Here is a 22,486-nt window from a genome sequence, read left to right on the forward strand (position 1 = left end):
TACTGAATATACATCATACATATTACCCAAATGTTAACCCCACCCCTTCCAAGTGAGAGTTTGAATGTGTTTGGGGGGGCCTCGGGTTTCCTCATCCATAAAATAGGGATTTAAAAAGAACTGAATGCCAAGAAACCTGGGTTCTAATCCCTGGCCCTGAATTTTCCCCAAGGTCATTCAGCAAACCGATGGCAAGGCCGAAAAAAGGACCCAGGAGTCAAGCTCCCCAGCTCCTGGTTGAATATTTTCAACTTTCTTCCGACCGTTAGAAACAGGCTAGGAAAGAAATTGGGAGCTGGGGAAGTGTGGCGTGGGGGTAGAAGGAGAGCCAGCTGCTTCTTTGCGAGAGAGAAATAAAAGTTTGCAGGTCTCCTCCCTCATTTGGATAGCACAGCTGCAGCTGGGAGTCCTAGGACCCACCCATCCCAGAAATAAAATAATCAGGTCAGACAAAGTCCCTGTTTCACTTGGGACCAAAAAACATGGAGCCTGGAGAATAGAATAGGTTTCTATTCTCTGTTTTACAGATGTGGAAAATTAGGCACGGAGAAGTCAAGTGCTTTACCAAGGACACAAAGCAAGCAAGTGGTAGAACTCAAGTCCCCTGACTTCCAAGTCCAGGCTCCTTCCCAAAGTCCCTGCTTAATAATAATTTAATCATTTTGGTATTTGTTAAGCACTTACTATGTGCAAAGCACTGTTCTAAGCACCGGGGAGGATACAAGGTGATCAGGTTGTCCCACGTGGGGCTCACAGTCTTCATCCCCATTTTCCAGATGAGGTAACTGAGGCCCAGAGAAGTGAAATGACTTGCCCAAAGTCACACAGCCGGGATTTGAACCCATGACCTCTGACTCCAAAGCCCGGGCTCTTTCCACTGAGCCATTCTTTTCCTTGTCCCCATTATCAGGATGACACAGGCCTCAGATGCCTCAAGGGGAGACAACCCTCATCCACTGAACTCCTTCCCCATCCCAGTCACTCCGGGAGTCTCCCATCCCAATGGGAACCATCCATCCAATCCCCTGGGAGTCAGCCCCATGCCCACACACAGAACTCCCCCTCCCCCACCAACCAATGAGAGCCCCTCCCTCCCGTGACTCAACTGCCTTTGTGACCCGGCCCTGGGCGATCGGTTTCCACCCTGGTGACGCAGTTGGGGCCACTCGGATGCGTTCCTGGGGGCCGGCTGGGCAAGGAAAGTGTCCCAGTCCTAGATGATGAGGGACGTCCTGGAAGCCCTTCTGTTCCCCATCGTTGCCGTCTTCTGGGCCCTACAGTGGCCCCTCTCTGATGAGGGCTTCTCGCTTCTCTTCCTCTTGCTGCTGGTCTGGCAGGGCCGGAGGGGCCACGTGGCCTTGTGGGAGAAGAAAGACAACCTGGTAGGGACCCCGGCGTAACCCACCCTCTGGGTTTTAAGGGCCTCAGAGGATTGTCGGCTCCCCACACTCCCAAACCCGTTTCTTTCCCCTTCCCCCGAGGGGAAGAGAACCAGCCCCAAATGAATGTCCAGAGCACCAAGTGAGGACCACTGTCCTGTTCTCCGCAGCAAGCCCCGGGCAGCCCACGGGGTTCATGGTTTGGTCTGAGGCCTTTGGGCTGAATTTGAGCATTACCCATGCCGGAGGCAAGCTCTCTGGGCTTCTGTTTGTCAGAGTCGTCCTCCTCCAGTGCAAGTCGGATTCCACTTTCAGTCTCCCCGCTTGACCCAACCCAAGTCTCCTGAAACAGAGCCAGGAGTCCGTCTTCTAGACTGTGAGCCCGTTGTTGGGTAGGGACCCCGTCTCTATATGTTGCCAACTTGTACTTCCCAAGCGCTTAGTACAGTGCTCTGCTGACAGTATCAATCAATCAATCAATCAATCGATCGTATTTATTGAGCGCTTACTATGTGCAGAGCACTGTAAGTGCTCAATAAATACGACTGAATGAAGGCCCCCTTCTAGTGAAGGGAAGAACTCCTTCTTGTCTTAGGCCGTCGAGTCGTTTCCAACCCACGGTGACCCCGCAGACGCATCTCTCCAGTACAGTGCTCTGCACATAGTAAGCGCTCAATAAATACGATTGATGATGATGATCTCTCCCAGAATGCCCCGCTCTCCATCTGCGATCGCTCCGGTAGTGGATCCGTAGCGTTTTCTCAGTAAAAATCCAGAAGCGGTTTACCGCAGCCGCCTTCCATGTGGTAAACTCGAGTCGAGTCAAGTCGAGAGTTCCCCCCTCGACTCTCTCATGCTGTTGCGGCCCAGCATGGGTGAATTTTGACTTATAGCAGGTTGCCTTCCACCGACTAGCCACTGGCCAAGCTAGGAATGGGATGGGTAGGCCTCTGCTTGCCCCTCCCTCCCATAGCCGAGACTAGTAGATTACTGGAAACTCTTCGGGTGTGACCTCGAGAGGGGAGATCTCCTTCTAGGGGAAAGAAATCCCAGGTGGTTCTCATCAAGGTTGGGAGGGGGGTGAAGGGAAAGAGAGAGAATAAAGTTTGTTTGCCTTCTGGCCTGGCAGAGAGACCAGAGCCCAGCCCAAACCCCTGCTCTTCATGCTGCTTCCTTCCTGCATCAGCATCATCTGAAGAATCAACTGGAGGATACATCAGATAAAGGTACTGCCCTCCCTTTCCCTCCTTCCGGACAGGACCCCGAGTGCTCCCAGCCACGGGACCCTAGCATCCAGAGTCTCCTCCCCAGCTCTAGGGTGTAAAAGGATCTTGTCCAGAGAAAGACAGTACGAAGTTTCCAGCCCTTTCAATCCTAGAGTTGTGGAACAGAGCTCAGCTGTAAGGGGGGGCTCTAATGATAGTAATAATAATTTTGGTGTTTGTTAAGCGCTTACTAAGAGCTGGGGTGGATACAAGGTGATCAAGTTGTCCCTTGTGGGGCTCAAAATCTTAATCCCCATTTTAATAATAATAATAACGATAATAATAATGATGGCATTTATTAAGCACTTACTATGTGCACAGCACTGTTCTAAGTGCTGGGGAGGTTACAAGGTGATCAGATTGTCCCTCGTGGGGCTCACAGTCTTCAACCCCATTTTACCGATGAGGTCACTGAGGCATAGAGAAGTGAAGTGACTTGCCCAAAGTCACGCAGCTGACAAGCGGCGGAGCCAGGATTTGAACCCATGGCCTGTGACTCCAAAGCCCGCACTCTTTCCATGGAGCCACGCTGCTTCTCAATGATCCAATAATCTTAGGAAAAGAATGGAGGTGGGAGGCAGGAGCAGAGGGCTATTGTACTATCTGTGTTGAGGGTTGGCCTGCAGTGGTTATAGGGTAGAGAAGAAGAGTGCTTGGGCATAGTACGGCTCCAAATAGCAGAACCCACCCCTTCCCAGGAACTCCAAGTAACCCATTCTCTTCGTTTCTAGTTTGGACACTGGACCAAGAACGCACCGAGGATCCAGAGGAGGTCCTGGGCCTCCTGAAAAGGTGATCTATTCTTTCTCTTTTTCACACCCGCTTGGCTACGAGACTCTCCGGGTAAGAGGGGTACAGCCTTGGGGGTGAAAGCATAATTTGCCTGGGTTGCTGACGACGGCCTCACATTAGCAACGTACTGGAGTTCCCGTAAGTGATCCCCTCCCAGAAGGGAAATATTCCGCCCGTCACCCCGGAATAACTACCAATCCAAGGAAGGGATGATGCCTCAAGAGGGCCAAAGCCACATAGTTTCCGGGTTCATCCCACATCGCTGCAGAGACCGGTGGACTCCTGCCGTAGAGCAGAGATTATTGTCCTCCGATCCCTCTTTTACCAATTCCAACATCCTCTGCCCTTCCACTTCTGCCCTCAAAGTAGGCTTCCTCAACTCTGACATCACACTGGGTGGCTTGGGGGTTCATTAGGGGCGCCTGCATATTTTTAAAAATCCTGAGGATGATGGGATGACCTCCTCGTCTTGTGGTCCCACTGTCCTTCTCCGCTGTGCCTCTAATTTTCCTAATCCCATCCTCCTTGGGTTTTTATTCATTGCCGGGCTACTACCAGTAACAAACTGTCCCACCCTGTCAACCCGCTCTTTACAACATTCATCCATTCATACAGTTTGGATACTCGAAACCTCATATCAGTTGGTATAGAGTCAATAGTATTTACTGAGAATTTATTGTGTGCAGAGCACTGTATGGAAACAATTGGGAACTCTAGACTTGTAAGCTCATTGTGGTCAGGGAATATGTTTTTTATTGTTTTGTTGTACTCACCCAAGCTTTGCACACAGTAAATGCCCAATAAATGCGATTGAATGAATGAATGGGAGTGTATAATACAGGAGAGTGGGTCTATTCCCTGCCCACAATATAGATAATGATAATAATAATTATAATGATGATGGTATTTGTTAAGTGCTTACTACGTGCCAAGCACTGTTCTAAGCACTGGTGTAGATACAAAGTTATCAGGTCCTCCCTCCTAGGGCTCACAGTCTTAATCCCCATTTTACAGACGAGGTAACTAAGGCACAGGGAAGTTAACTGACTCACCCAAAGTCACACAGCTGACAAGTGGCAAAGCGGGGATTGGAACCCAAGACCTCTGACTCCGAAGCCCATGTTCTTTCCACAAAGTCGCGCTGCTTCTCTGATATATATATATATATATATATATATATATATATATATATATATATATATATATATATATATATATATATATATCCACGCTGATGTAGATGTAATTCAGCAACATGTCCCGCCCCCACACTCATCTCAATGTCAGTCCTCCTTAAGGAGGATTGATACTGAATTCTGGGGATGTTGTGGGGAGGGGGGCAGACACTGTGGGTGGGCATCTGTTCTGTGCCAGCTGGGCAGAACTGGGGAGTCAACAGGATCTCAAGGTTCAGGACTCCTTCAGATTTGGGAATTTGTCCCCAAGCTCTGCAGAGGTGAGGACTGGGCCCCTTCTCCTTACTCGTCTTGGGGTTCCCTCAGTTTCTTGCCACTGGGACCGAGGATGCAGATAAACCCAAATGAGGGTGACCATGATTAACAGTTCACCCGATTTTAAAAGAGGAAACAAATTTCCTGAATAAGGAGAAAAAAGAAATCTAAATGGAACAGGACTGACAATGGAGATAGGTAAGAGGGACCAGTTGGTGAGGAGCATTTATGCTGATTTGACAGGAAATAGCAATAATAATAATGATAATGATAGAGATAGTAGAGATGATAGAGATGATGCTAGAGAAGCAGCTTGGCTCAGTGGAAAGAGCCTGGGTTTGGGAGTCAGAGGTCATGGGTTCTAATCCCAGCTCCATCACATCCATCAATCAATCAATTGTATTTATTGAGCGCTTACTGTGTGCAGAGCACTGTACTAAGTGCTTGTGAAGTACAAGTTGGCAACATATAGAGACGGTCCCTACCCAACAGTGGGCTCACATGTCTGCTGGGTGACCTCGGGCAAGTCACTTAACCTCTCTGAGCCTCAGTTACCTCATCTGTAAAAATGGGGATGAAGACTGTGAGCCCGTGGGACAACCTGATTACCTTGTATCTCCCCCAGCACTTAGAACAGTGCTTTGCACATAGTAAGCGCTTAACAAGTGCCATCATTATTACTATAACAATTATTATGGGCTTATGTGATAAGCATTGCGCTAAACTCCAGAGTAGGGACAAGAGATAGCTTTCCCTCGTGGGTTCCCAGAAGCAAGGAGAACAGGAATTGAATCTCTTTTCCACAGATGAGGAAACAAGCCCAGAGGAGTGAAGTGACTTGCCCAAGTATAGACAGGAGTCAAATTGTGGTGTTGGGATCAGAATCCTGGTGTTCTGCATCCCAGGACTACGCTCTTTCCATTAGGCCTGTGGTCCTGCTTAGACTGCCAGATCTGGCTTGTCCTGAAAGGTTTCTGGGGAAGGAAATTTTACATATGCGACGGCCCAACTGAGGGCCCTGCCACAGGCTCTCTCCCGCTGCTCTCCAGTGGGTAAAGAGCCTCAAGCCCTTTACTGTTCAGACCCGAATAAAGTTCCTAGTTCTCTTGGCTCCTACTGACCTGATATCTTTCAAATCCCAGTCCCCGTCCCGTCAGCCATGGTCGAATTCCATTCCCTGTCCCATCAGCTGTGGTCCCTGACTCAGCCAGGTGGCCAAGGGTGTGTTGATCCATCTGGAAAAGAGAAGGAAAACGAGAGCCAACTGCTGAAGCCCTGGAGCGTGAGAGCAGGGTCTGAGAGTGACAGGGAGCTGCTTCCCCTCAGCTGGAAAAAGTAGCCGTTCTTTTTCAGGCACGACACAGACACGGTCTGCGGCGAACTGGATTGTACCATCCGTCAGCACCTCAGTGAGGAAGCCCAAGGGGTGTCCTTGGAGGGTGGTGCCCCCTGTTCCGTGCTCCAACCACCCACTGAGAAGGTGACTCAGTCCGGATTGCCTTGCTACCAAGACCCGGAGTCGGGAACTCACCATTCCCAGGAGACCGCCTCACGGCCCAATGACTGCAAGTTAGCCCAATATGTCTGTGGCACAGAGGACCCACCTCCCACTAGGGACGAAGGACCTCAAACTCCTCAGCTGGAGAAGACGCATCAACAGGAGAACTTCCCGCCCTCTGCCCTCAGTATGTCAGAGGACCCTAAAGAGGAAGCCCACAAAGACACAGAAAAAACACCTCTTGGGCAGCTACTAGAGCCTGTGGCCTCACTCGTGGGAACGGAGCCCTGCTGCCGGCCCTCACTCCTCTGCCCCAAGACTCGCAGCCTTCTGGAGGAGCATTTAAAGTCCATGCTCCACATCCAGAAATCGAGGACGCAAAACTGGGTCCTGGAAGCCCAGAGTCCGTTAGCGTCCCAGGCAGGAGAGCTGGATGTCCAGCCTTCCGCTCTCTGGAGAAAAGGTTCAGCCCTGACTGAAGACTTCCTCAGGATTAATACTCCGAAGAGAGACAAGGAGGCCCCAAAATGCCACCAGATTAGCTTTGGAGAAATCCCCTCTGTTGTGCCCGGTGGTCAGGGTGACACCCGCATCTCATCACCACGGGCTCCTCCGGCCCCGCAAGGCCCTTCGGCTCTCCCGGGCCCCGGAAGTTCCTCCACGGCAACATCCTCATCTCTGAAGCCAGGCCAGAGATTCACCTCAACTCTGACACTGAGACTGAAGCCCAGACCACGAGAGGACGGACGACTCCTGGTCAAACTCTGGGGCCTGCCGGAGAGCTCAATTAAGAGCCTGGAATCTGTCTTGCAGAGGAAGTACGTGGATTTCCTCTCTGGGTTTTGCCAGCTCTACGATATAGCCATGTCCATTGCGGTATCTCCAGCGGCGGTTCCCTGGATGCCAGCGAGCACAGAGGTCAAGCCCACGCTGGATAGAGACTGTTCCGAACGCAGTGTGATAGATGAACTGAAGCAGGGGAAATCAGAAGAGCCGAAACTCACCCCCATTGCTGAATGCCAAGAAACTCCACCGGGCAGTAGGTTGCGTCGCCACTCCAAAGTAACCCTCGACCGGAGCAGACTTCAGAGCCAACCTGCCTGGGCCTCGGGGCAAGAGAGCCAGGGGTTAGGCCAACAGGTTTCCCGACGGTCAAAGTCATCACTCTGCCCCCGCAACACTACAAGCTCCTCGGGAACTTCCACCGTGATCCAGAGCAGGAAGAAGGCCGCCAGACGAGGCCACGGCGGGGCTCCTTTCTCGGCCCTGGAAACCGCCGGCTCCTGTGGCCCTGGGGTTTCCATCCCAGGCCCAGCTAGGGCTAACAAAGGCAGTCAGCCTCCACCGAAAGCCACGTTTTCTGAAAAACTGAAGACGTGGTTCAGCTCTCTTGGCCAACGCTGGCAGGAGAGAGTCGGCCCTGGAGCTCCAGTGATAGTCACCTTAAGAGAACCGGGCAAGCTTAGGTCCGCATCACCAGAGAACACCAAACTGCCCTTCTCCAAGGGTCTGACTCACCTACGGCACGGCTTCTCTGCCCCGATGAGCCGCAGGCCTCGCCCCGCACAGCCCCAGATATCATACTCCGACCATATCCCCAGGCCCCGACACAGAGCCCCCTAAATTTGCAGAAACATCAAGATAAGAGGCACGGGGAATCAGCTAGTTCTCATTACAGCCCAGTCACCAATTTCACTCACCATCCCAGTCCTCTTTCAAATAAATTCCTCTTCCTTCCGGAGAGCCGTGTCTGCCATCTGTCCCGCCAGCCCCGGGCCGGGGCCTGGGGAAACTCTGGAACTCGGATCCCAGCTGCAGCCAGATCCGAGGGCTCGTCCTGCTGGGGGAATTTGGATGGTGTCTTCATCATCAATTGTATTTATTGAGCACTTACTATGTGCAGAGCACTGTACTAAGCACTTGGGAAGTACAAATTGGCAACATATACAGTCCCTACCCAACAGTGGGCTCACAGTCTAAAAGGGGAGACAGAGAACAAAACCAAACATACTAACAAAATAAAATAAATAGAATAGATATGTAATAAATAGAATAGATATGTTGTCTATAGATATGGTGTCTTCTGAGGGTTGGGGAGAGGAACAGGGATTCACTCATTCAATCGTATTTATTGAGCGCTTATTGTGTGCAGAGCACTGTACTAAGCGCCTGGAAAATACAGTTCGGCAACAAATTCATCCTCAGGGCGAGGATTTGTGGAAGTCAGGGGAGGGTGGATGTGGAGACGGTCGGGCGTGACCCATCTCAGATCTCTCTTCCTGCCCTCCATATTGGCCACCGAAGGACAGCTCGGGATGAAGAATTTCCGAGTCGAGACACGGAGGAGTTTTTTCTGAGAGCCGAACAGACGGGGTCAGGGTCAGGGATTTTCCCAGGGAGCACTGCGGTCAGGGTACCGCAGAGCTCGGTATCCCCGTCCCAGACAGTTGGAGAGGCCCAGGTGGCCAGAGGGACAGCCACTGTCCTCCCTCCTGCTGTACTGTGCCTGCCCCTGAACTAATGATGGCCCATTTACCCCGTGTAGTATCAGAGAAGCAGCGTGGCTCAGGGGAAAGAGCCCGGGCTTTGGAGTCAGAGGTCAGGGGTTCCAATCCCGGCTCTGCCATTTGTCAGCCGTGTGACTTTGGGCTTCTCTGGGCCTCAGTTACCTCATCTGTAAAATGGGGATTAAGATTGTGAGCCCCCTGTGGGACAACCTGATCACCCTGTAACCTCCCCAGCACTTAGCACGGTGCTTTGCACATAGTAAGCACTGAATAAATGCCATTATTATTATTATTATTATTATTATTATTATTATTATTATTATAGAAGCAGCGTGGCTCAGTGGGAAGAGCACAGACTTTGGAGTCAGGCGTGATGGGTTCAAATCCCGGCTCCACCACTTGTTAGCTATATGACTTTGGGCAAGCCACTTAACTTCTCTGGGCCTCAGTTACCTTATCTTTCAAATGGGGATGAAGACTGTGAGCCCCCCGTGGGACAACCTGATCACCTTGTAACCTCCCCAGCGCCTAGAACAGTGCTTTGCACATAGTAAACGCTTAACAAATACCATCATTATTATTATTACACCATGTTGCCTCTGAGCAGTGCTGGACAATGGGAGGAGCTTGTGTTTTCTGGGGATGAGGGAACTGGGGCAGGGTGGAAAACCTGTTGGGGTGAGGGGGATTTTGCTGAATTGGGGATGTTCATTCATTCATTCAATCAATCAGTCAATCAATCAATCAATCAATCAATCGTATTTATTGAGCGCTTACTGTGTGCAGAGCACTGTACTAAGCATTTGGGAAGTACAAGTTGGATGTTGCGCCCAAACTGGAGCAATCCGGCTCAGTGGAAAGAGCCCGGGCTTTGGAGTCAGAGGTCATGGGTTCAAGTCCGGGCTCTGCCACTTGTCAGCCATGTGACTTTGGGCAAGTCACTTCACTTCTCTGGGCCTCAGTTCCCTCAAATGGAAAATGAGAATCAAGACTATGAGCCCCCCGTGGAACAACCTGATCACCTTGTAACCTCCCCAGCGCTTAGAATGGGGCTTTGCACATAGTAAGCACTTAATAAATGCTATCATTATTATTATCTGAAGGTGATGAAGGGGGCAACCAGAAACAGCTCTCCCTCTCCTCTCCCCTCCTCGCCCACAGCCTCCCCTTCCACTCCCCACCCCCCAATGCACCGCCACCATCTCCCAACAATGGCATGGTTGGGAGTCAGAAGATCATGGCTTCCAATTCCAGCTCCACCACTCATCTGCTGTGTGACCTTGGGCAAGTTACTTCACTTCTCTGGGCCTCAGTCACCTCGTCTGTAAAATGGGGAATAAGACTGTAAGCCCGTGTGGGACAGAGACTGTGTCCAACCTTATTATATTGTAGGTACCCCAGCACTTTAGAACAGTGCTTGACCGTAATAATAATAATAATAACAATAATGTTTTTGTTAAGCGCTTATTAGGTGCCGGGCAATCAAACTGGATACCAAGAATAGTAATAATAATGGTTTTTGTTAAGCACTTATTATGTGCCGGGCAAGCAAACTGGATACAAGGAAATTGGGTTGGACACAGTCCCTGCCCTATGTGGGGGCTCACAGTCTTAATCCCCATTTTACAGATGAGGGAACTGAAGCACATAGAAGTGAAGTGACTTGTCCAAGGTCACACAGCAGACAAGTGGCTGAGGCAGAATTAGAACTCACAACCTTCTGACTTCCAGGCTCAAGCTGCTTAGTAATTGCTTCACAAATACCATCATTATTATTATTATCATGTCCCAGGATCTGATCAGACCAGCTGGAGTCCCTGGGGCCAATCATGTTACTCCTTCGGATGCCCGTCTCCCCGGAGTGGAATTATCCCACTCAGGAATTATCTCTCCGGGTAATCAATGTGAACCAATCAGACTGCCTTTGGGAAGTGAAGGCTTTTGCTATTCTATGATATTTGCTATTTTGGGTCCCGAAAGGACTATTTTCTGTCAACGTGTTCCACCAATCCAATGTTTCTGGGCCAGGTGGAACATTCCAATAGCTCTGGCCTCCCAATTCCCAGCTCAGGGGATGGGGAATCTGGACAGAAGATACGGTAGACAAGCAGGCATTCAATAAATATCGTCGGTATTTACAGAGAACTGACTTTGCTGCAGAGCCACGTATTGAACAGTTTGGAGAAGTGCCCTCAAAGAATTGCAACCTAGCTGATTCACCAAAGTCAATTATGAGAAGGGGGAAGCAATGGGGTAAAAAGAAATGTTGAAAAGTGCAAAGCAGTGTGAGTTTGAAGTCCCAGGTGCCCTGGATACTGAACTAGCCACCTTTAGTGGGGCAGTGGCATGGATGAATCCAAAACATTTCAATTTATCTCGGAGACAACGTAAACTATGGGGTTTTAGCACCCCGTCGTCTGTCTCCAGGAACAAAACTTCAGCAGCTTCTTAGGGGAGCTGGGCTCCCTGGAAGAGGCGTCGTCCTTCTCTAGTCATGTTAAGGGAGTTTCCAGGAAAGGGATTTCCTGGAAGGGGAAGGGAATTTGACGCTCTTCTCTCTTGGCATCCAAGAAACTCACATGAAATAGATAGAATGGAGTTCAATGGGCCTGGGACACCAACCATTCATTCATTCAAGCGTATTTCTTGAGTGCTTACTGTGTGCAGAGCACTGTATTAAGCGGTTAGTACAACCAAACCAAAGAAGTGTGGCCAAGTAGACAGGAATGGGTTTGGGGGTCAGGAGACCCAGGGTCAAACTCTGGCTCTGCCTGTGCCTGCTGAAGGATATTAATAATAATAATGGCTTTTGTTAAGCGCTTACTATGCGCCAAGCACTGTTCTAAGCGCCAGGGTGATCCAAGGTAATCAGGTTGTCCCACGTCTTCAGGGGTCATGGTGTTAATCCCCATTTTACAGATGAGGTAACTGAGGCACAGAGAAGTGAAGTGACTTACCCAAAGTCACACAGCTGACAAGTGGCGGAGCCAGGATTAGGACCCATGACCGCTGACGCCCAAGCCCGGGTTCTTTCCACTGAGCCAGGCATGTCACTTAACTTCTCTAGACAAGCAGCGTGGCTTAGTGGAAAGACCATGCTCTTGGGAGTCAGCGGTCGTGGGTTCTAATCCTGCCTCTGCCACTTGTCTGCTGTGTGACCTTGGGTAAGTCACTTCACTTCTCTGTGCCTCAGTTACCTCATCTGTAAAACAGGGATGAAGACCGTGATCCCTACGTGGGACAACCTGATTACCTTGTATCTTCCCCTGCTCTTAGAACAGCACTTGGCACATAGTAACTGCTTAACACATACCGACATTATTTATTTATTCATTCTCTATGACTTAGTTCCCTCATCAATAAAATGGGCTTCAATATATTTGTTCTGATGACTTTGACACCTGTCTACATGCTTCGTTTTGTCGCCCGTCTCCCCCTACTAGACTGGGAGCCCGTTGTCGGGTAGGGACCGTCTCTCTATGTTGCCGGCTTCCCAAACACTTAGTACAGTGCTCTGCACATAGTAAGCCCTCAATAAATACGACTGAATTAATGAATGAATGAATACTCCCAGGCCCTTAGTCTCTAAGCCCCGCTGAGTGTCAAGGACTGAAACCGGTAGACTTTCTACTAAAAGCAAGTATCTTAAAATAAGTACTGAATAATGTCTTATACATTGCCCAAATAAAGACTCCCTCAACCCCCTCCAAATGAGTTAGAGTGTGTTCTTATGTGCCCCGGCTTCCTCAGCAGTAAAATGGGGATTGAAATAAGGACCGGGTGTGAGGAGACCTAATTCCAGCTCTACTGCAAGCATGCCTCAAGATTACGCAACAAATCAATGCCACGGCTTCGAAAAGAACCCAGGAATCCTGACCCCCTCCTCCCCATCCCCCCTGCCTTACCTCCTTCCCTTCCCCTCAGCACCCGTATATATGTATATATGTTTGTACGTATTTATTACTCTATTTATTGATTTATTTGACTTGTACATTTTTATTCTACTTATTTTATTTTGTTAATATGTTTTGTTTTGTGCTCTGTCTCCCCCTTCTAAACTGTGAGCCCACTGTTGGGTAGGGACCGTCTCTATATGTTGCCAACTTGTACTTCCCAAGCGCTTAGTACAGTGCTCTGCACACAGTAAGTGCTCAATAAATACGATTGAATGAATGAATGACCCCGAACCCCAGATACTTGACTTCCTTCATGGCCCTCCCAGCGCCTTTGATACCATTGACCACCCGATTCTCCTGGAAAAATAATAATAATGATGGCATTTATTAAGTGCTTACTATGTGCAAAGCACTGTTCTAAGCGCTGGGGAGGTTACAAGGTGATAAGGTTGTCCCACGGCAGGCTCACAGTCCTAATCCCCATTTTACAGATGGGGGAACTGAGGCACAGAGAAGTTAGGTGACTTGCTCAAACTCACGCAGCTGACAATTGGCGGAGCCGGGATTTGAACCCATGACCTCTGACTCCAAAGCCCGGGCTCTTTCCACTGAGCCACGCTGCTTCTCTATTATCCAACCTCGGCATCGCTGACACTGTCCTCCCCTGGTTTTCATCTTATCTCTCTGGCCATTCATTCTCAATCTCTTTCACGCGGGGTCGGTCCCTAACTGCAGGGGTCCATCAAGGTTCTCCTTCTATTCTCCATTTACATATACTCCCTTGGAGAACTCCCACGGCTCAACTACCATCTCTATGCGGATGACACCTAAATCTACATCTCCAGCCTGGATCTCTGGACATTTCCTCCAGCCTTCCAGACAGCTCTATTTGGATATCTCTCATCACCTCAAGCTTACCAAGTCCAAAACAGAACTCCTTTTCTTCCCTCCCAAACCGTCTTTCCCCTGACTTTCCCATCCCTGTAAAAGGCACTGCCATCCTCCCTGTTTCTCAGGCCCATAACCTGGGGTAGATACAAGGTGATCAAGTTGTCCCATGTGGGGCTCACAGTCTTAATCCCCATTTTCCAGATGAGGTCACTGAGGCGCCGAGAAGTTAACCGATTTGCCCCAAGTCACACAGCTGTTAAGTGGCGGAGCCGGGATTAGAACCCACGACCTGTGACTCCCAAGCCCGGGCTCTTTCCACTAAGCCGGGCTGCTCCCACAGTTGGATCCCACCCATTCATCCATTCCCCCTGAAAATGAGCCCCCTTCTCTCCAGACACAACCACTGCTCAGGAGTCACTCTCCTCCATGGGAACTACCTTCACTGCCCATGAGAACCTCCCCTTCCCTTCCTTTATCCCTCCAGAACTGGCCGCCATATTGCCAACGTGTACTTCCCAAGTGCTCAGTACAGTGCTCTGCACACCGTAAGCGCTCAGTAAATACGATTGAATGAATGAATGAATGAAATTCACCCTCCCCGACTATGCTCTTTCCCCAGCTCCCTCTCTCTCCCTCCCTCCCCCGTCACCACCTGACGAGAGCCCCCTCCCTCGTGACTCAACTCTCTTTGTGACACAGCTCTGGGGGATTGGTTCCCAATTCAGTGATGCAAGTAGCCCCTCAGAGGTCCAGACATTGGGTCAGCCAGGGCGAGAAAAGTCAACCCAGTCCTGGACGATGTGGGACATACTGGAAGCAATTCTGATCCCGATCGTCGCCATCCTGTGGACCTTGGAATGGCCCTGCTCTGATGGGGGCTTCGTGCTCCTCTTCCTCGTGGTGCTGTTTTGGCAGGTCCAGAGGGGCCGCATTGGACTGTGGGGGAAGCAGGATGAGATCCACAGCCTGGTAGGGAATTCTGGCACGTTCAGTGCTTAGAACAGCTTAATAGATGCCATTATTATTATTATTATTGTAGCTACAGCTTGAGAACTGTAAGCTACCCCTGGTCACTTTTTCCCCATCCCTTTTCAATCCCCGTTCACCGTCCTCCTCCCCTTAGTCCACTGTGCGACAGGTGTCCAGTTCCCCAACTGAGGATCCCCTGCAGTCAGCCCTGGCTAGGGCCTCTGCCGCTCACGGAGATCTTTTTTTGGGTGTCTGAGGCCTCCTGGATTCTGGACCTGGGCCGGACTCGGGCTCTCTGGACTTTGGTCCGCCTGGTTCTTCCTCCTCCAGTCCAAGTCTGCTCCGACTCTCACTTGCCCTTCTGGCCCGCCCCAAATCTCCTGGAGCAGGGACAGGGGCCCTCTTCTAAGGAAACAAAAATTTTCTTCCAGAGGAAAGGAGGCCCAGCAGTGTCAGCCAGTGTTGGGGGGAGATGGGAAAGAGAGAAAATGAAGTTTTTTTGACTTCCTGCCTAACAGAGAGATCAGCATCCGGCCCACATCCCCGTTCACCGCACTGCTTCCAGCCAGTCTCTGCATTTCCTGAAGGACGCACCGGACAACACGTCGAATAAAGGTACCGTCCACCTCTTTTCTCTTGTGTCCATGCCCAAGCCGTCAACTCCAAACCCTGGGGTCCCAGGATCGTCTTCATCTGCTCTCAGGGGGCATAGGACCAGACTCAGGCCTGCCCAAGTTAAAGGCCCCACTCCCTTGAAGTCCTAGAGTGCTAGAAGAGAGTCCGGCCGTAATGGGGCTTCGAATGACCTGTGGAAGAGGGAGGAGAGGGGACACTGGTGGCAACTGCTCTCAGGGACCTATCCGCCCTACGCTACCGGGCACAGTCTGGCTCTGAGTAGCAGCGAGAGGCAGGAACCCCAAGTAACCGTTCTCTTGGGTTCTAGTTTGGAGGCTGTGTCAAGAACACGCCAAGGATCAAGCGGAAGTCCTGCGTGTCCTGACAAGGTGATTGTTTCTTCCTTTGGTCCCCCCCACCCCACCCCGGGCCCCCACCTAGACTCTGAGACTCCCCAGGATGGAAGCGAGGGAGCCAGGGAGGAGGAGTCCAATGTGGGTTGGGAGGGAGGGGAGTTTAGACATGAGGAATGAATGATAATGCCCAGGATGACCGTGTACGACGGGTGGACACGTGTGTTATGATTGTTGGGCACGGTTGGCGAGTCAACAGGAGGCCAGGGCTCAGGACTCCATCGGAGAGGGGAGCTTGTGACCCCCGGCTGTGCAGAGGTCAGAACTGGGACCCTCCTCATTACCGCTCTGGGGGATCCCTCAGTTCCTTGAAACTGGGACTGTGGATACAATCGCATTTATTGAGCACTTACTGTGTGCAGAGCACTGTCTAAGCACTTGGGAAGTACAAGTTGGCAGCATATAGAGACGGTCCCTACCCAACAGTGGGCTCACAGTCTAGAAGTGGATGGACTTCAGATGGATCCCAAAGAGAGAGTCTTCACAGGATTGAATGTGGACCCAACTTTAGGAAATGAAACAATGACTTGTCCATCTCTACTATTTTATTTATTTTGTTAATGATGTGCATTTAGCTTTAATTCTATCTGTTCTGATGACTTGACACCTGTCCACGTTTTTTTTTCTTGTCCTTCTCCCCCTTCTAGACTGTAAGCCCGTTGTTGGGTAGGGACCGTCTCTATATGTCACCGACTTGTACTTCTCAAGCGCTTAGTACAGTGCTCTGCACACAGTAAGTGCTCAATAAATACAGTTGAATGAATAAATAAATGAATGTATTGAGTCATTAAGAGAAGAAATAATAATAGTAATAATAATGGCATTTGTTAAGCACTTACTATGTGCCACACACTGTTCTAAGCACTGGGATAGATATGAGGTAATCAAGTTGTCCCACATGGGGCTCACAGTCTTAATCCCCATTCTATAGATAAGGTAACTGAGGCACAGAGAAGTTCAAGTGACTTGCCCAAAGTCACACAGCTGATCATTGGTGGAGTCGGGATTAGAACCCACAACCTCTGACTCCCAAACCTGGGTTCTTTCCACTGTGCCACACTGAAATAAAAACAGGGCCCACAGTATTGATAGTCAGTCAGTAGTATTTATGGAGCAGTTCCCGTCTGCAGAGTATTTTTTAAATCATATTTACTGAGCCCTTACTGTGTGCTGAGCACTGTACTAAGCACTTACTGAGGATATTTGTTACACACTTACTATGTGCCAAGCACTGTTCTAAGTGCTGGGGTAGATACAAGGTAATCACGTTGTCCCACATGGGGCTCACAATCTTAATCCCCATTTTACAGATGAGGGAACTGAGGCACAGAGAAGTGAAGTGACTTGCCCAAAGTCATACAGCTGACACGTGGCGGAGCTGGGATTAGAACTCACGACCTCTGATTCCCAAGCCCGTGCTCTTTCCACTGAGTCACGCAACTTTACTAAGCATTGGGGAGTGTACAATGCAACAATAAACAGGCACATTCCCTGCCCACGGTGAGCTTACAGGCCAGATGGGAAACCTTGTTGATTTACTTGGGATAATAATAATAATAATTCATTTATTGAGTGCTTACTGTGGGCAGATCATTGTATTAAGTGATTGGGAGAATAAAATATAACAAAGTTGGTAGACATATTCCCTGCCCACAGTGAGTTTACGGTCTGGAAGATAATGATAATTGAAGACTATCATAAAATAATAGTATAATGATAAGATAATGATAAAAAGAATTAAGGGTGATGTGATGAACACTGTGCTAAACGCTGAGGTACATACAAGCAGTCACTGTTCCATACGGACTGCCAGTCTATGGAGCTAGGGGTACGGGCATTTAATACCCATTTTCCAGGAGAGGAAACAGAGGCTCAGATTAGAGAAATGTCTTGCCCAGGATCACCTAGCAGACAAATTCATTCAATTGTATTTATCGTCCTCACTCCCAGATCTGAGCTCTTTCCACTAGAGCAAACTGTCCCCTGTCCCCTGCTAGGACAGATGGGTCCGCCCTGTCCTGCAAAGTCTCTGGGGAAGGGGATTTTAGATATGTGATGGTCCGGTCCCTGATGCATTCTCCCTCCTGCTGCTCTCCACTGGGCAACGCAAACCCACCCCTCGCTACCTTGACGTCATTCAAATCCCAGACCTCATCCCATCAGCTGTGGTTAAATCCCAGGCTCCATCCCACCAGCTCAGGTCAAATCCCAGTCCCCATCCCACCAGCTGCGGTCAAATCACAGGCCCCAGCCCATCAACTGTGCTCAAATCCCAACACAAATCCTAATCTGGTCCAATCCCCATTCCTGTCTCTTCAGCTGTGGTCCCTGGTTGGATTTGGTGGTCAAGAATTTAGTGATCCCAGTAGAAACGAGATTGAAACTGCAAGCCAGCTTCTGAAGTCCCAGACTTTGAATGCCAACCGGAAGTCGGTTTCCCCTCAGCTGGGAACAGCGGCCGTACTTTTCCAGGCATGACATTGTTCTGCGGCAAACCCAATTACGCCATCTGCCAGTGCCTCAGAAAGGAAGCTCAGGGCGAGTTTTTGGAGGAACGTACCCATTCCACCGTGTCCCTCCCCCTCCCCTCCAGGGCGGATAAGGTGACATGGCCTGGCTTGTCTTTCCACAGATGCCTGGAGTCAGAAAACCACCATTTCCAGAAGCACGGCTCACGGCTTAACGCCTCCAAATCAGCTCACTGTACCTGCAGTTCCAGGATCCCGATTCTCCCTCTGGAAGAATTGCCTGCAACCCTGCAGCTGGAGGAGAAGAGTCGCCAATACCGGGAGCCGGGCTTTCCGCACTCTGGCCACGCACGGTCGGAGAGCCCTAAAGAAGAGGTCCACATAGACAGGGAACATGCCTCCTTTAAGCTGCGGACTGCACCCGAGGCCTCGCCCACAGAGACGGTGTCCCTCTTCCAGCCCCCTCTCCTCAGCCCCAAGACCTATGGCCTCCTGGAGAGCCATCTGAAGCGCATCCACCATTTCCAGAAATGGGGGCTGCCCAACAGGGTCGAGAATTCCCAGAGTCCGAGGGTGCCCGCGACTCCCGCCCACCCCGTCCCCTTGCAGAGGGAACCAAAGGAATCGGCGTCTCCAACCCAGGGGCAAGATGACCCAGAGAGACGCAGTCTGGAGGAGGAGACAGAGACTGGGCCCTCCCATGATCCCAGGATTCAACCCACCCCGGACTCTGTGGCCGGCAGTAAAACCTCTCCTCGACCCGCAGAGGCCACAGCAGCTAGTCAGCACCGGAAACTGATATCCATCGACACCGGCGATCTGGCCTTTGTGCCCAGTGACGCCAAGGAGTTACTGGAGGGCAACATCAGGAAAATGATCGTCCAACACAGGTGGGGACTGCCCAAACGCATCATGGAGGCCCGAAGACAGTTTTCACAACCGAAAGGAGGCCGGAATGCCCAAGAGAAACACAAAAGCCCCGGCTCTTCCTCAAGACAGAGCTCCGTCCATCAAGTGTCCAGCTACACGGGGCTCGCACTTCCCGAGGACTCAGGAGGAGAGGTCTCGGAAGGGACCGGTGCCGCCGTAAGAGTCCTAATGCCTGAAGACTCCCGCAGGCTGAAAACTCTGAACCGAGGGAAGGAGGCCCTAGAGGGACACATGGCCCAAAAATCCCACCAGCTTCGACAAGGAGAAATCCCCTCAGTAGTGCACCGTGGTCAGGATGACACCAACACCTCACCACCACTAGCCCCTCTCCCCCTGCCGGGCCCCCAAGCTCTCTCGGGCTCCGGAAATCTGGCCCCCATCTTGGCATCTTCCCCCACCCCGGGCTCCCTGGAGACCGGACCTCGGAAGCCGGAACAGAGATTCACTTCATCTCTGATGCTGAGGTTGAAGCCCAGACCGCGGGAGGAACAATTCCTGGTTAAAACCTTGGGCCTGTCTGAGGAATCAGTTAAGAACTTGGAATCTGTCTTGAAGCAGAAATACCTGGACTTCGTCACTGGGTTTTGTCTGCTCTACAACATGGCCATGTCCAGTATGGTTCCTTCAGCAGTCCTTGCCCGGATGCCAGTGAGCACAGACCACAAACACTGTCCAGAACACACTGCGACAGATGAACCAGAGGGAGAGAAATCCGAAGAGCCAAAACTCTCCCCAACTGCGGCCTGCCAAGAGGCTTCACTGGGCAGCGAGGACCGTTGCCAGGCCGAGGAAGTTCGGGACCAAAGGCCTGCCAGTCCAACTGCCCCGGTCTCAGGGCAGGAGAGCAAGAAGCCAGTTCAGTTGTCTGTATGTTCTTCCAAGACATCGCTCTGCCCTCCCAGGGCTGCAGGAGACTCGGGAGCTCCAGCAGGGATCCAGGAGAGGAAGAATAATGCCGGCCAAGGCCGCGACAGAGCCCCTGTCTCTGCCCTGGCAGCAAGGGATGTGGCATCCACCAGGTCCCGCGGCCCTCAAGTTCCCACGTCGGGCCCAGTGAGGGTCAGCAGGGGTTGCCAGACGTTGCCCAGAGCCGTGATTTCTGATAAACTGAAGATGTGGTTTGGCACCATTGGCAGAGGCCGGCAGGCGGACATCAGCGCCAGGGCTCAGCTGACAACCGCCTCGGGGGAGCTAAAGAAGAAGAGCTCTACCTCACTGGGGACTCCCAAGCCGCTCTTCCCCCAGGGTCCCTCTACCCTGCAGCCAGGATTCTCCACCCTGCTGACCCGTGGGCCTCTCCCCAAACAGCCCCAGACATCATCCTCGGGATATCTTCACAAAATAGGCCCAAAGAGGCCCGGGGCCCCCTGAAGTCTGCAAGAAGATAAGGCCCATCTGAAGCTTTATTGGGCTCACCGAGGCACAGTCATCGGTTTCGTGCATAAACGTGATATCCTGGAAAATATACAAATCTTCCTGCAGATGAGCTGTGTCTTACTTCTTATCCCACCGGCCATGGGCTGATGCCTGGGGAGCACTGAAAGTTGGGACACAGAGCAATCACGCCTCTGTGCTCCTGTCTGCTAGGTGGATTTGGTTGGGGTTGGTTTCCCTGGGGGTCAGGGAGAGGAACCGGGTTAGGAAGTGAATGAGTGTAGAAGTCGGACTAGGGGTCATCAATCAATCGGTTTTATTTATTGAGCACTCATTGTGCACAGAGCACCGTACTAAGCACTTGGAAGAGTACAGCACAACAATATAACAGACACATTCTCTGCCCATAGCGAGCTTACGGTTTAATAATAATAATAATAATTATGATGGCATTTATTAAGCGCTTACTATGTGCAAAGCACTGTTCTAAGCGCTGGGGAGGTTACAAGGTGATCAGGTTGTCCCATGTGGGCCTCACAGTCTTAGTCCCCATTTTCCAGATGAGGTAACTGAGGCCCAGAGAAGTGAAGTGACTTGCCCAAAGTCACACAGCTGACAAGTGGTGGGCTCAGGATTCAAACACATGACCTCCGACTCCAAAGCCTGGGCTCTTTCCATTGAGCCACGCTGCTTCTGGTCTAGAGGGGGAGATGGACATTAATATGTAAATATCCATAATTTGTTAAATTTTTCAGTGCTATGGGGCTGGGGGGTGGCGGGGAATAAAGGGAGCAAGCATAAGGAAGTGGGAGAAAAGGAAATGGGGGCTGAGTCAGGGAAGGCCTCTTGGAAGAGATGTGCCTTCGATAAGGTTTTGAAAGGGGAGAAATTGTCGGTTGTGAAGAAGGGAGGCTGCTCCATACCAGAGGCAGGATGTGGGTGAGATTAGTGATGAGATAGAGGTACAGTGAGTAGGTTGGATTTAGAGGAGTGAAATTGTTGGATTGTCGTAGGAGAGTAGTAAGGTGAGGTCAGAGGGGTTAAGGTGATGAAGTGCTTTAAAGCCAGTGGTAAGGAATTTCCATCTGATGAGGAGGTGGACGGGCCACCACTGGAGTTTCTTGAGGAGTGGGGAATCATGGACTGAATTTTTTTAGGAGAAATAATCTGGACAGCAGAGAGAAGTGTGGGCTGGTGTGGGGAGAGACAGGAGACAGGGAGGTCAGCAGGGAGGCCGATGCAGTATTCAGAACAGTCTAAATCCTTGGATTAATGGGGTAGCATCGTTTAGAACAGTGCTTTGCACACAGTAAGTGCTTAATAAATGCTATCATTATTATGGGAAGGAAAGGGCAGATTTTAGAAAAGTTATGAAGCCTGAACTAACATGATTTAGTGACAGTTGGATTACGTGGGCCGAATGAGAAGAGTCGAGGATAACGGTAAAAGTTACAGACAAAGGAAGGATGGTGGTCCTGTCTGCAGTGTTGAGAAAGTCTAGGGGGAGGACAGGGTTTGCGTGGAAAGATACGGAGCTCTGTTTTGGATATGCTAAGCTTGAGGGGACGGGAGGGCATCCAAGCTCTGCCAATCATCAGCTGTGTGACTTTGGGCAAGTCACTTAACTTCTCTGGGCCTCAGTTACCTCATCTGGAAAATGGAGATTAAAACTATAAGCCCCCTGTGGGACAACCTGATCACCTTGTATCCCAGGCACTTAGAACAGTGCTTTGCACATAGTAAGCACTTAACAAATGCCATCATTATTATTATTATTATCCAAGTAAAGATGTTTTGAAGGCAGGAGGGAATGCGAGACTGCAGAGAGGGTTATAGATCAGGGCTGGAGATGTAGAAAAACCAATCGATCAAACGTATTTGTTGAGTGATTACCGTGTGCCAAACATTATACTAAGCGCTTGGAAGAGTACAGTATAACAATATAACAGACACATTCCCTGCCCACAGTGAGCTCACTGTCTAGAGGGGTTTAGGAATCGACGACGTAGAGGTGGTAAGAACAGAAAAATTCGCCAAA

The 22,486-nt window shown here is 50.5% G+C and overlaps 2 protein-coding genes across 2 annotated transcripts; both read left to right on the forward strand.

Moving 5' to 3' along the window:
• Nucleotides 1–1,208: 1,208 nt before the first annotated feature.
• LOC119932481 lies at nt 1,209–8,126 on the forward strand. Its single transcript, XM_038751705.1, has 4 exons — nt 1,209–1,382; nt 2,509–2,605; nt 3,376–3,436; nt 6,241–8,126. The coding sequence occupies exons 1-4, from the start codon at nt 1,218–1,220 to the stop codon at nt 8,006–8,008; spliced, it is 2,091 nt and encodes a 696-aa protein (XP_038607633.1). The 5' UTR covers nt 1,209–1,217; the 3' UTR covers nt 8,009–8,126.
• A 6,307-nt stretch (nt 8,127–14,433) lies between these two features.
• Nucleotides 14,434–20,545, forward strand: FAM205A (family with sequence similarity 205 member A). Its single transcript, XM_038751699.1, has 4 exons — nt 14,434–14,648; nt 15,167–15,263; nt 15,592–15,652; nt 18,309–20,545. The coding sequence occupies exons 1-4, from the start codon at nt 14,478–14,480 to the stop codon at nt 20,443–20,445; spliced, it is 2,466 nt and encodes an 821-aa protein (XP_038607627.1). The 5' UTR covers nt 14,434–14,477; the 3' UTR covers nt 20,446–20,545.
• Nucleotides 20,546–22,486: the final 1,941 nt, after the last annotated feature.

The sequence above is a fragment of the Tachyglossus aculeatus genome, chromosome 9, assembly GCF_015852505.1.
Source record: "Tachyglossus aculeatus isolate mTacAcu1 chromosome 9, mTacAcu1.pri, whole genome shotgun sequence".
Taxonomy (NCBI): Eukaryota; Metazoa; Chordata; class Mammalia; order Monotremata; family Tachyglossidae; genus Tachyglossus; species Tachyglossus aculeatus.

What these genes read in the sequence shown, in the direction of transcription:
- FAM205A (XM_038751699.1), top strand. Translation starts at nt 14,478, where the DNA reads ATGTGGGACATACTGGAAGCAATTCTGATCCCGATCGTCGCCATCCTG. An exon ending in GGACAACACGTCGAATAAAG is followed by an intron (nt 15,264 to 15,591) that starts GTACCGTCCACC and finishes CTTGGGTTCTAG; the next exon opens with TTTGGAGGCTGTGTCAAGAA. An exon ending in GTCCTGCGTGTCCTGACAAG is followed by an intron (nt 15,653 to 18,308) that starts GTGATTGTTTCT and finishes GTCTTTCCACAG; the next exon opens with ATGCCTGGAGTCAGAAAACC.
- LOC119932481 (XM_038751705.1), top strand. Translation starts at nt 1,218, where the DNA reads ATGATGAGGGACGTCCTGGAAGCCCTTCTGTTCCCCATCGTTGCCGTC. An exon ending in GGAGGATACATCAGATAAAG is followed by an intron (nt 2,606 to 3,375) that starts GTACTGCCCTCC and finishes CTTCGTTTCTAG; the next exon opens with TTTGGACACTGGACCAAGAA. An exon ending in GTCCTGGGCCTCCTGAAAAG is followed by an intron (nt 3,437 to 6,240) that starts GTGATCTATTCT and finishes GTTCTTTTTCAG; the next exon opens with GCACGACACAGACACGGTCT.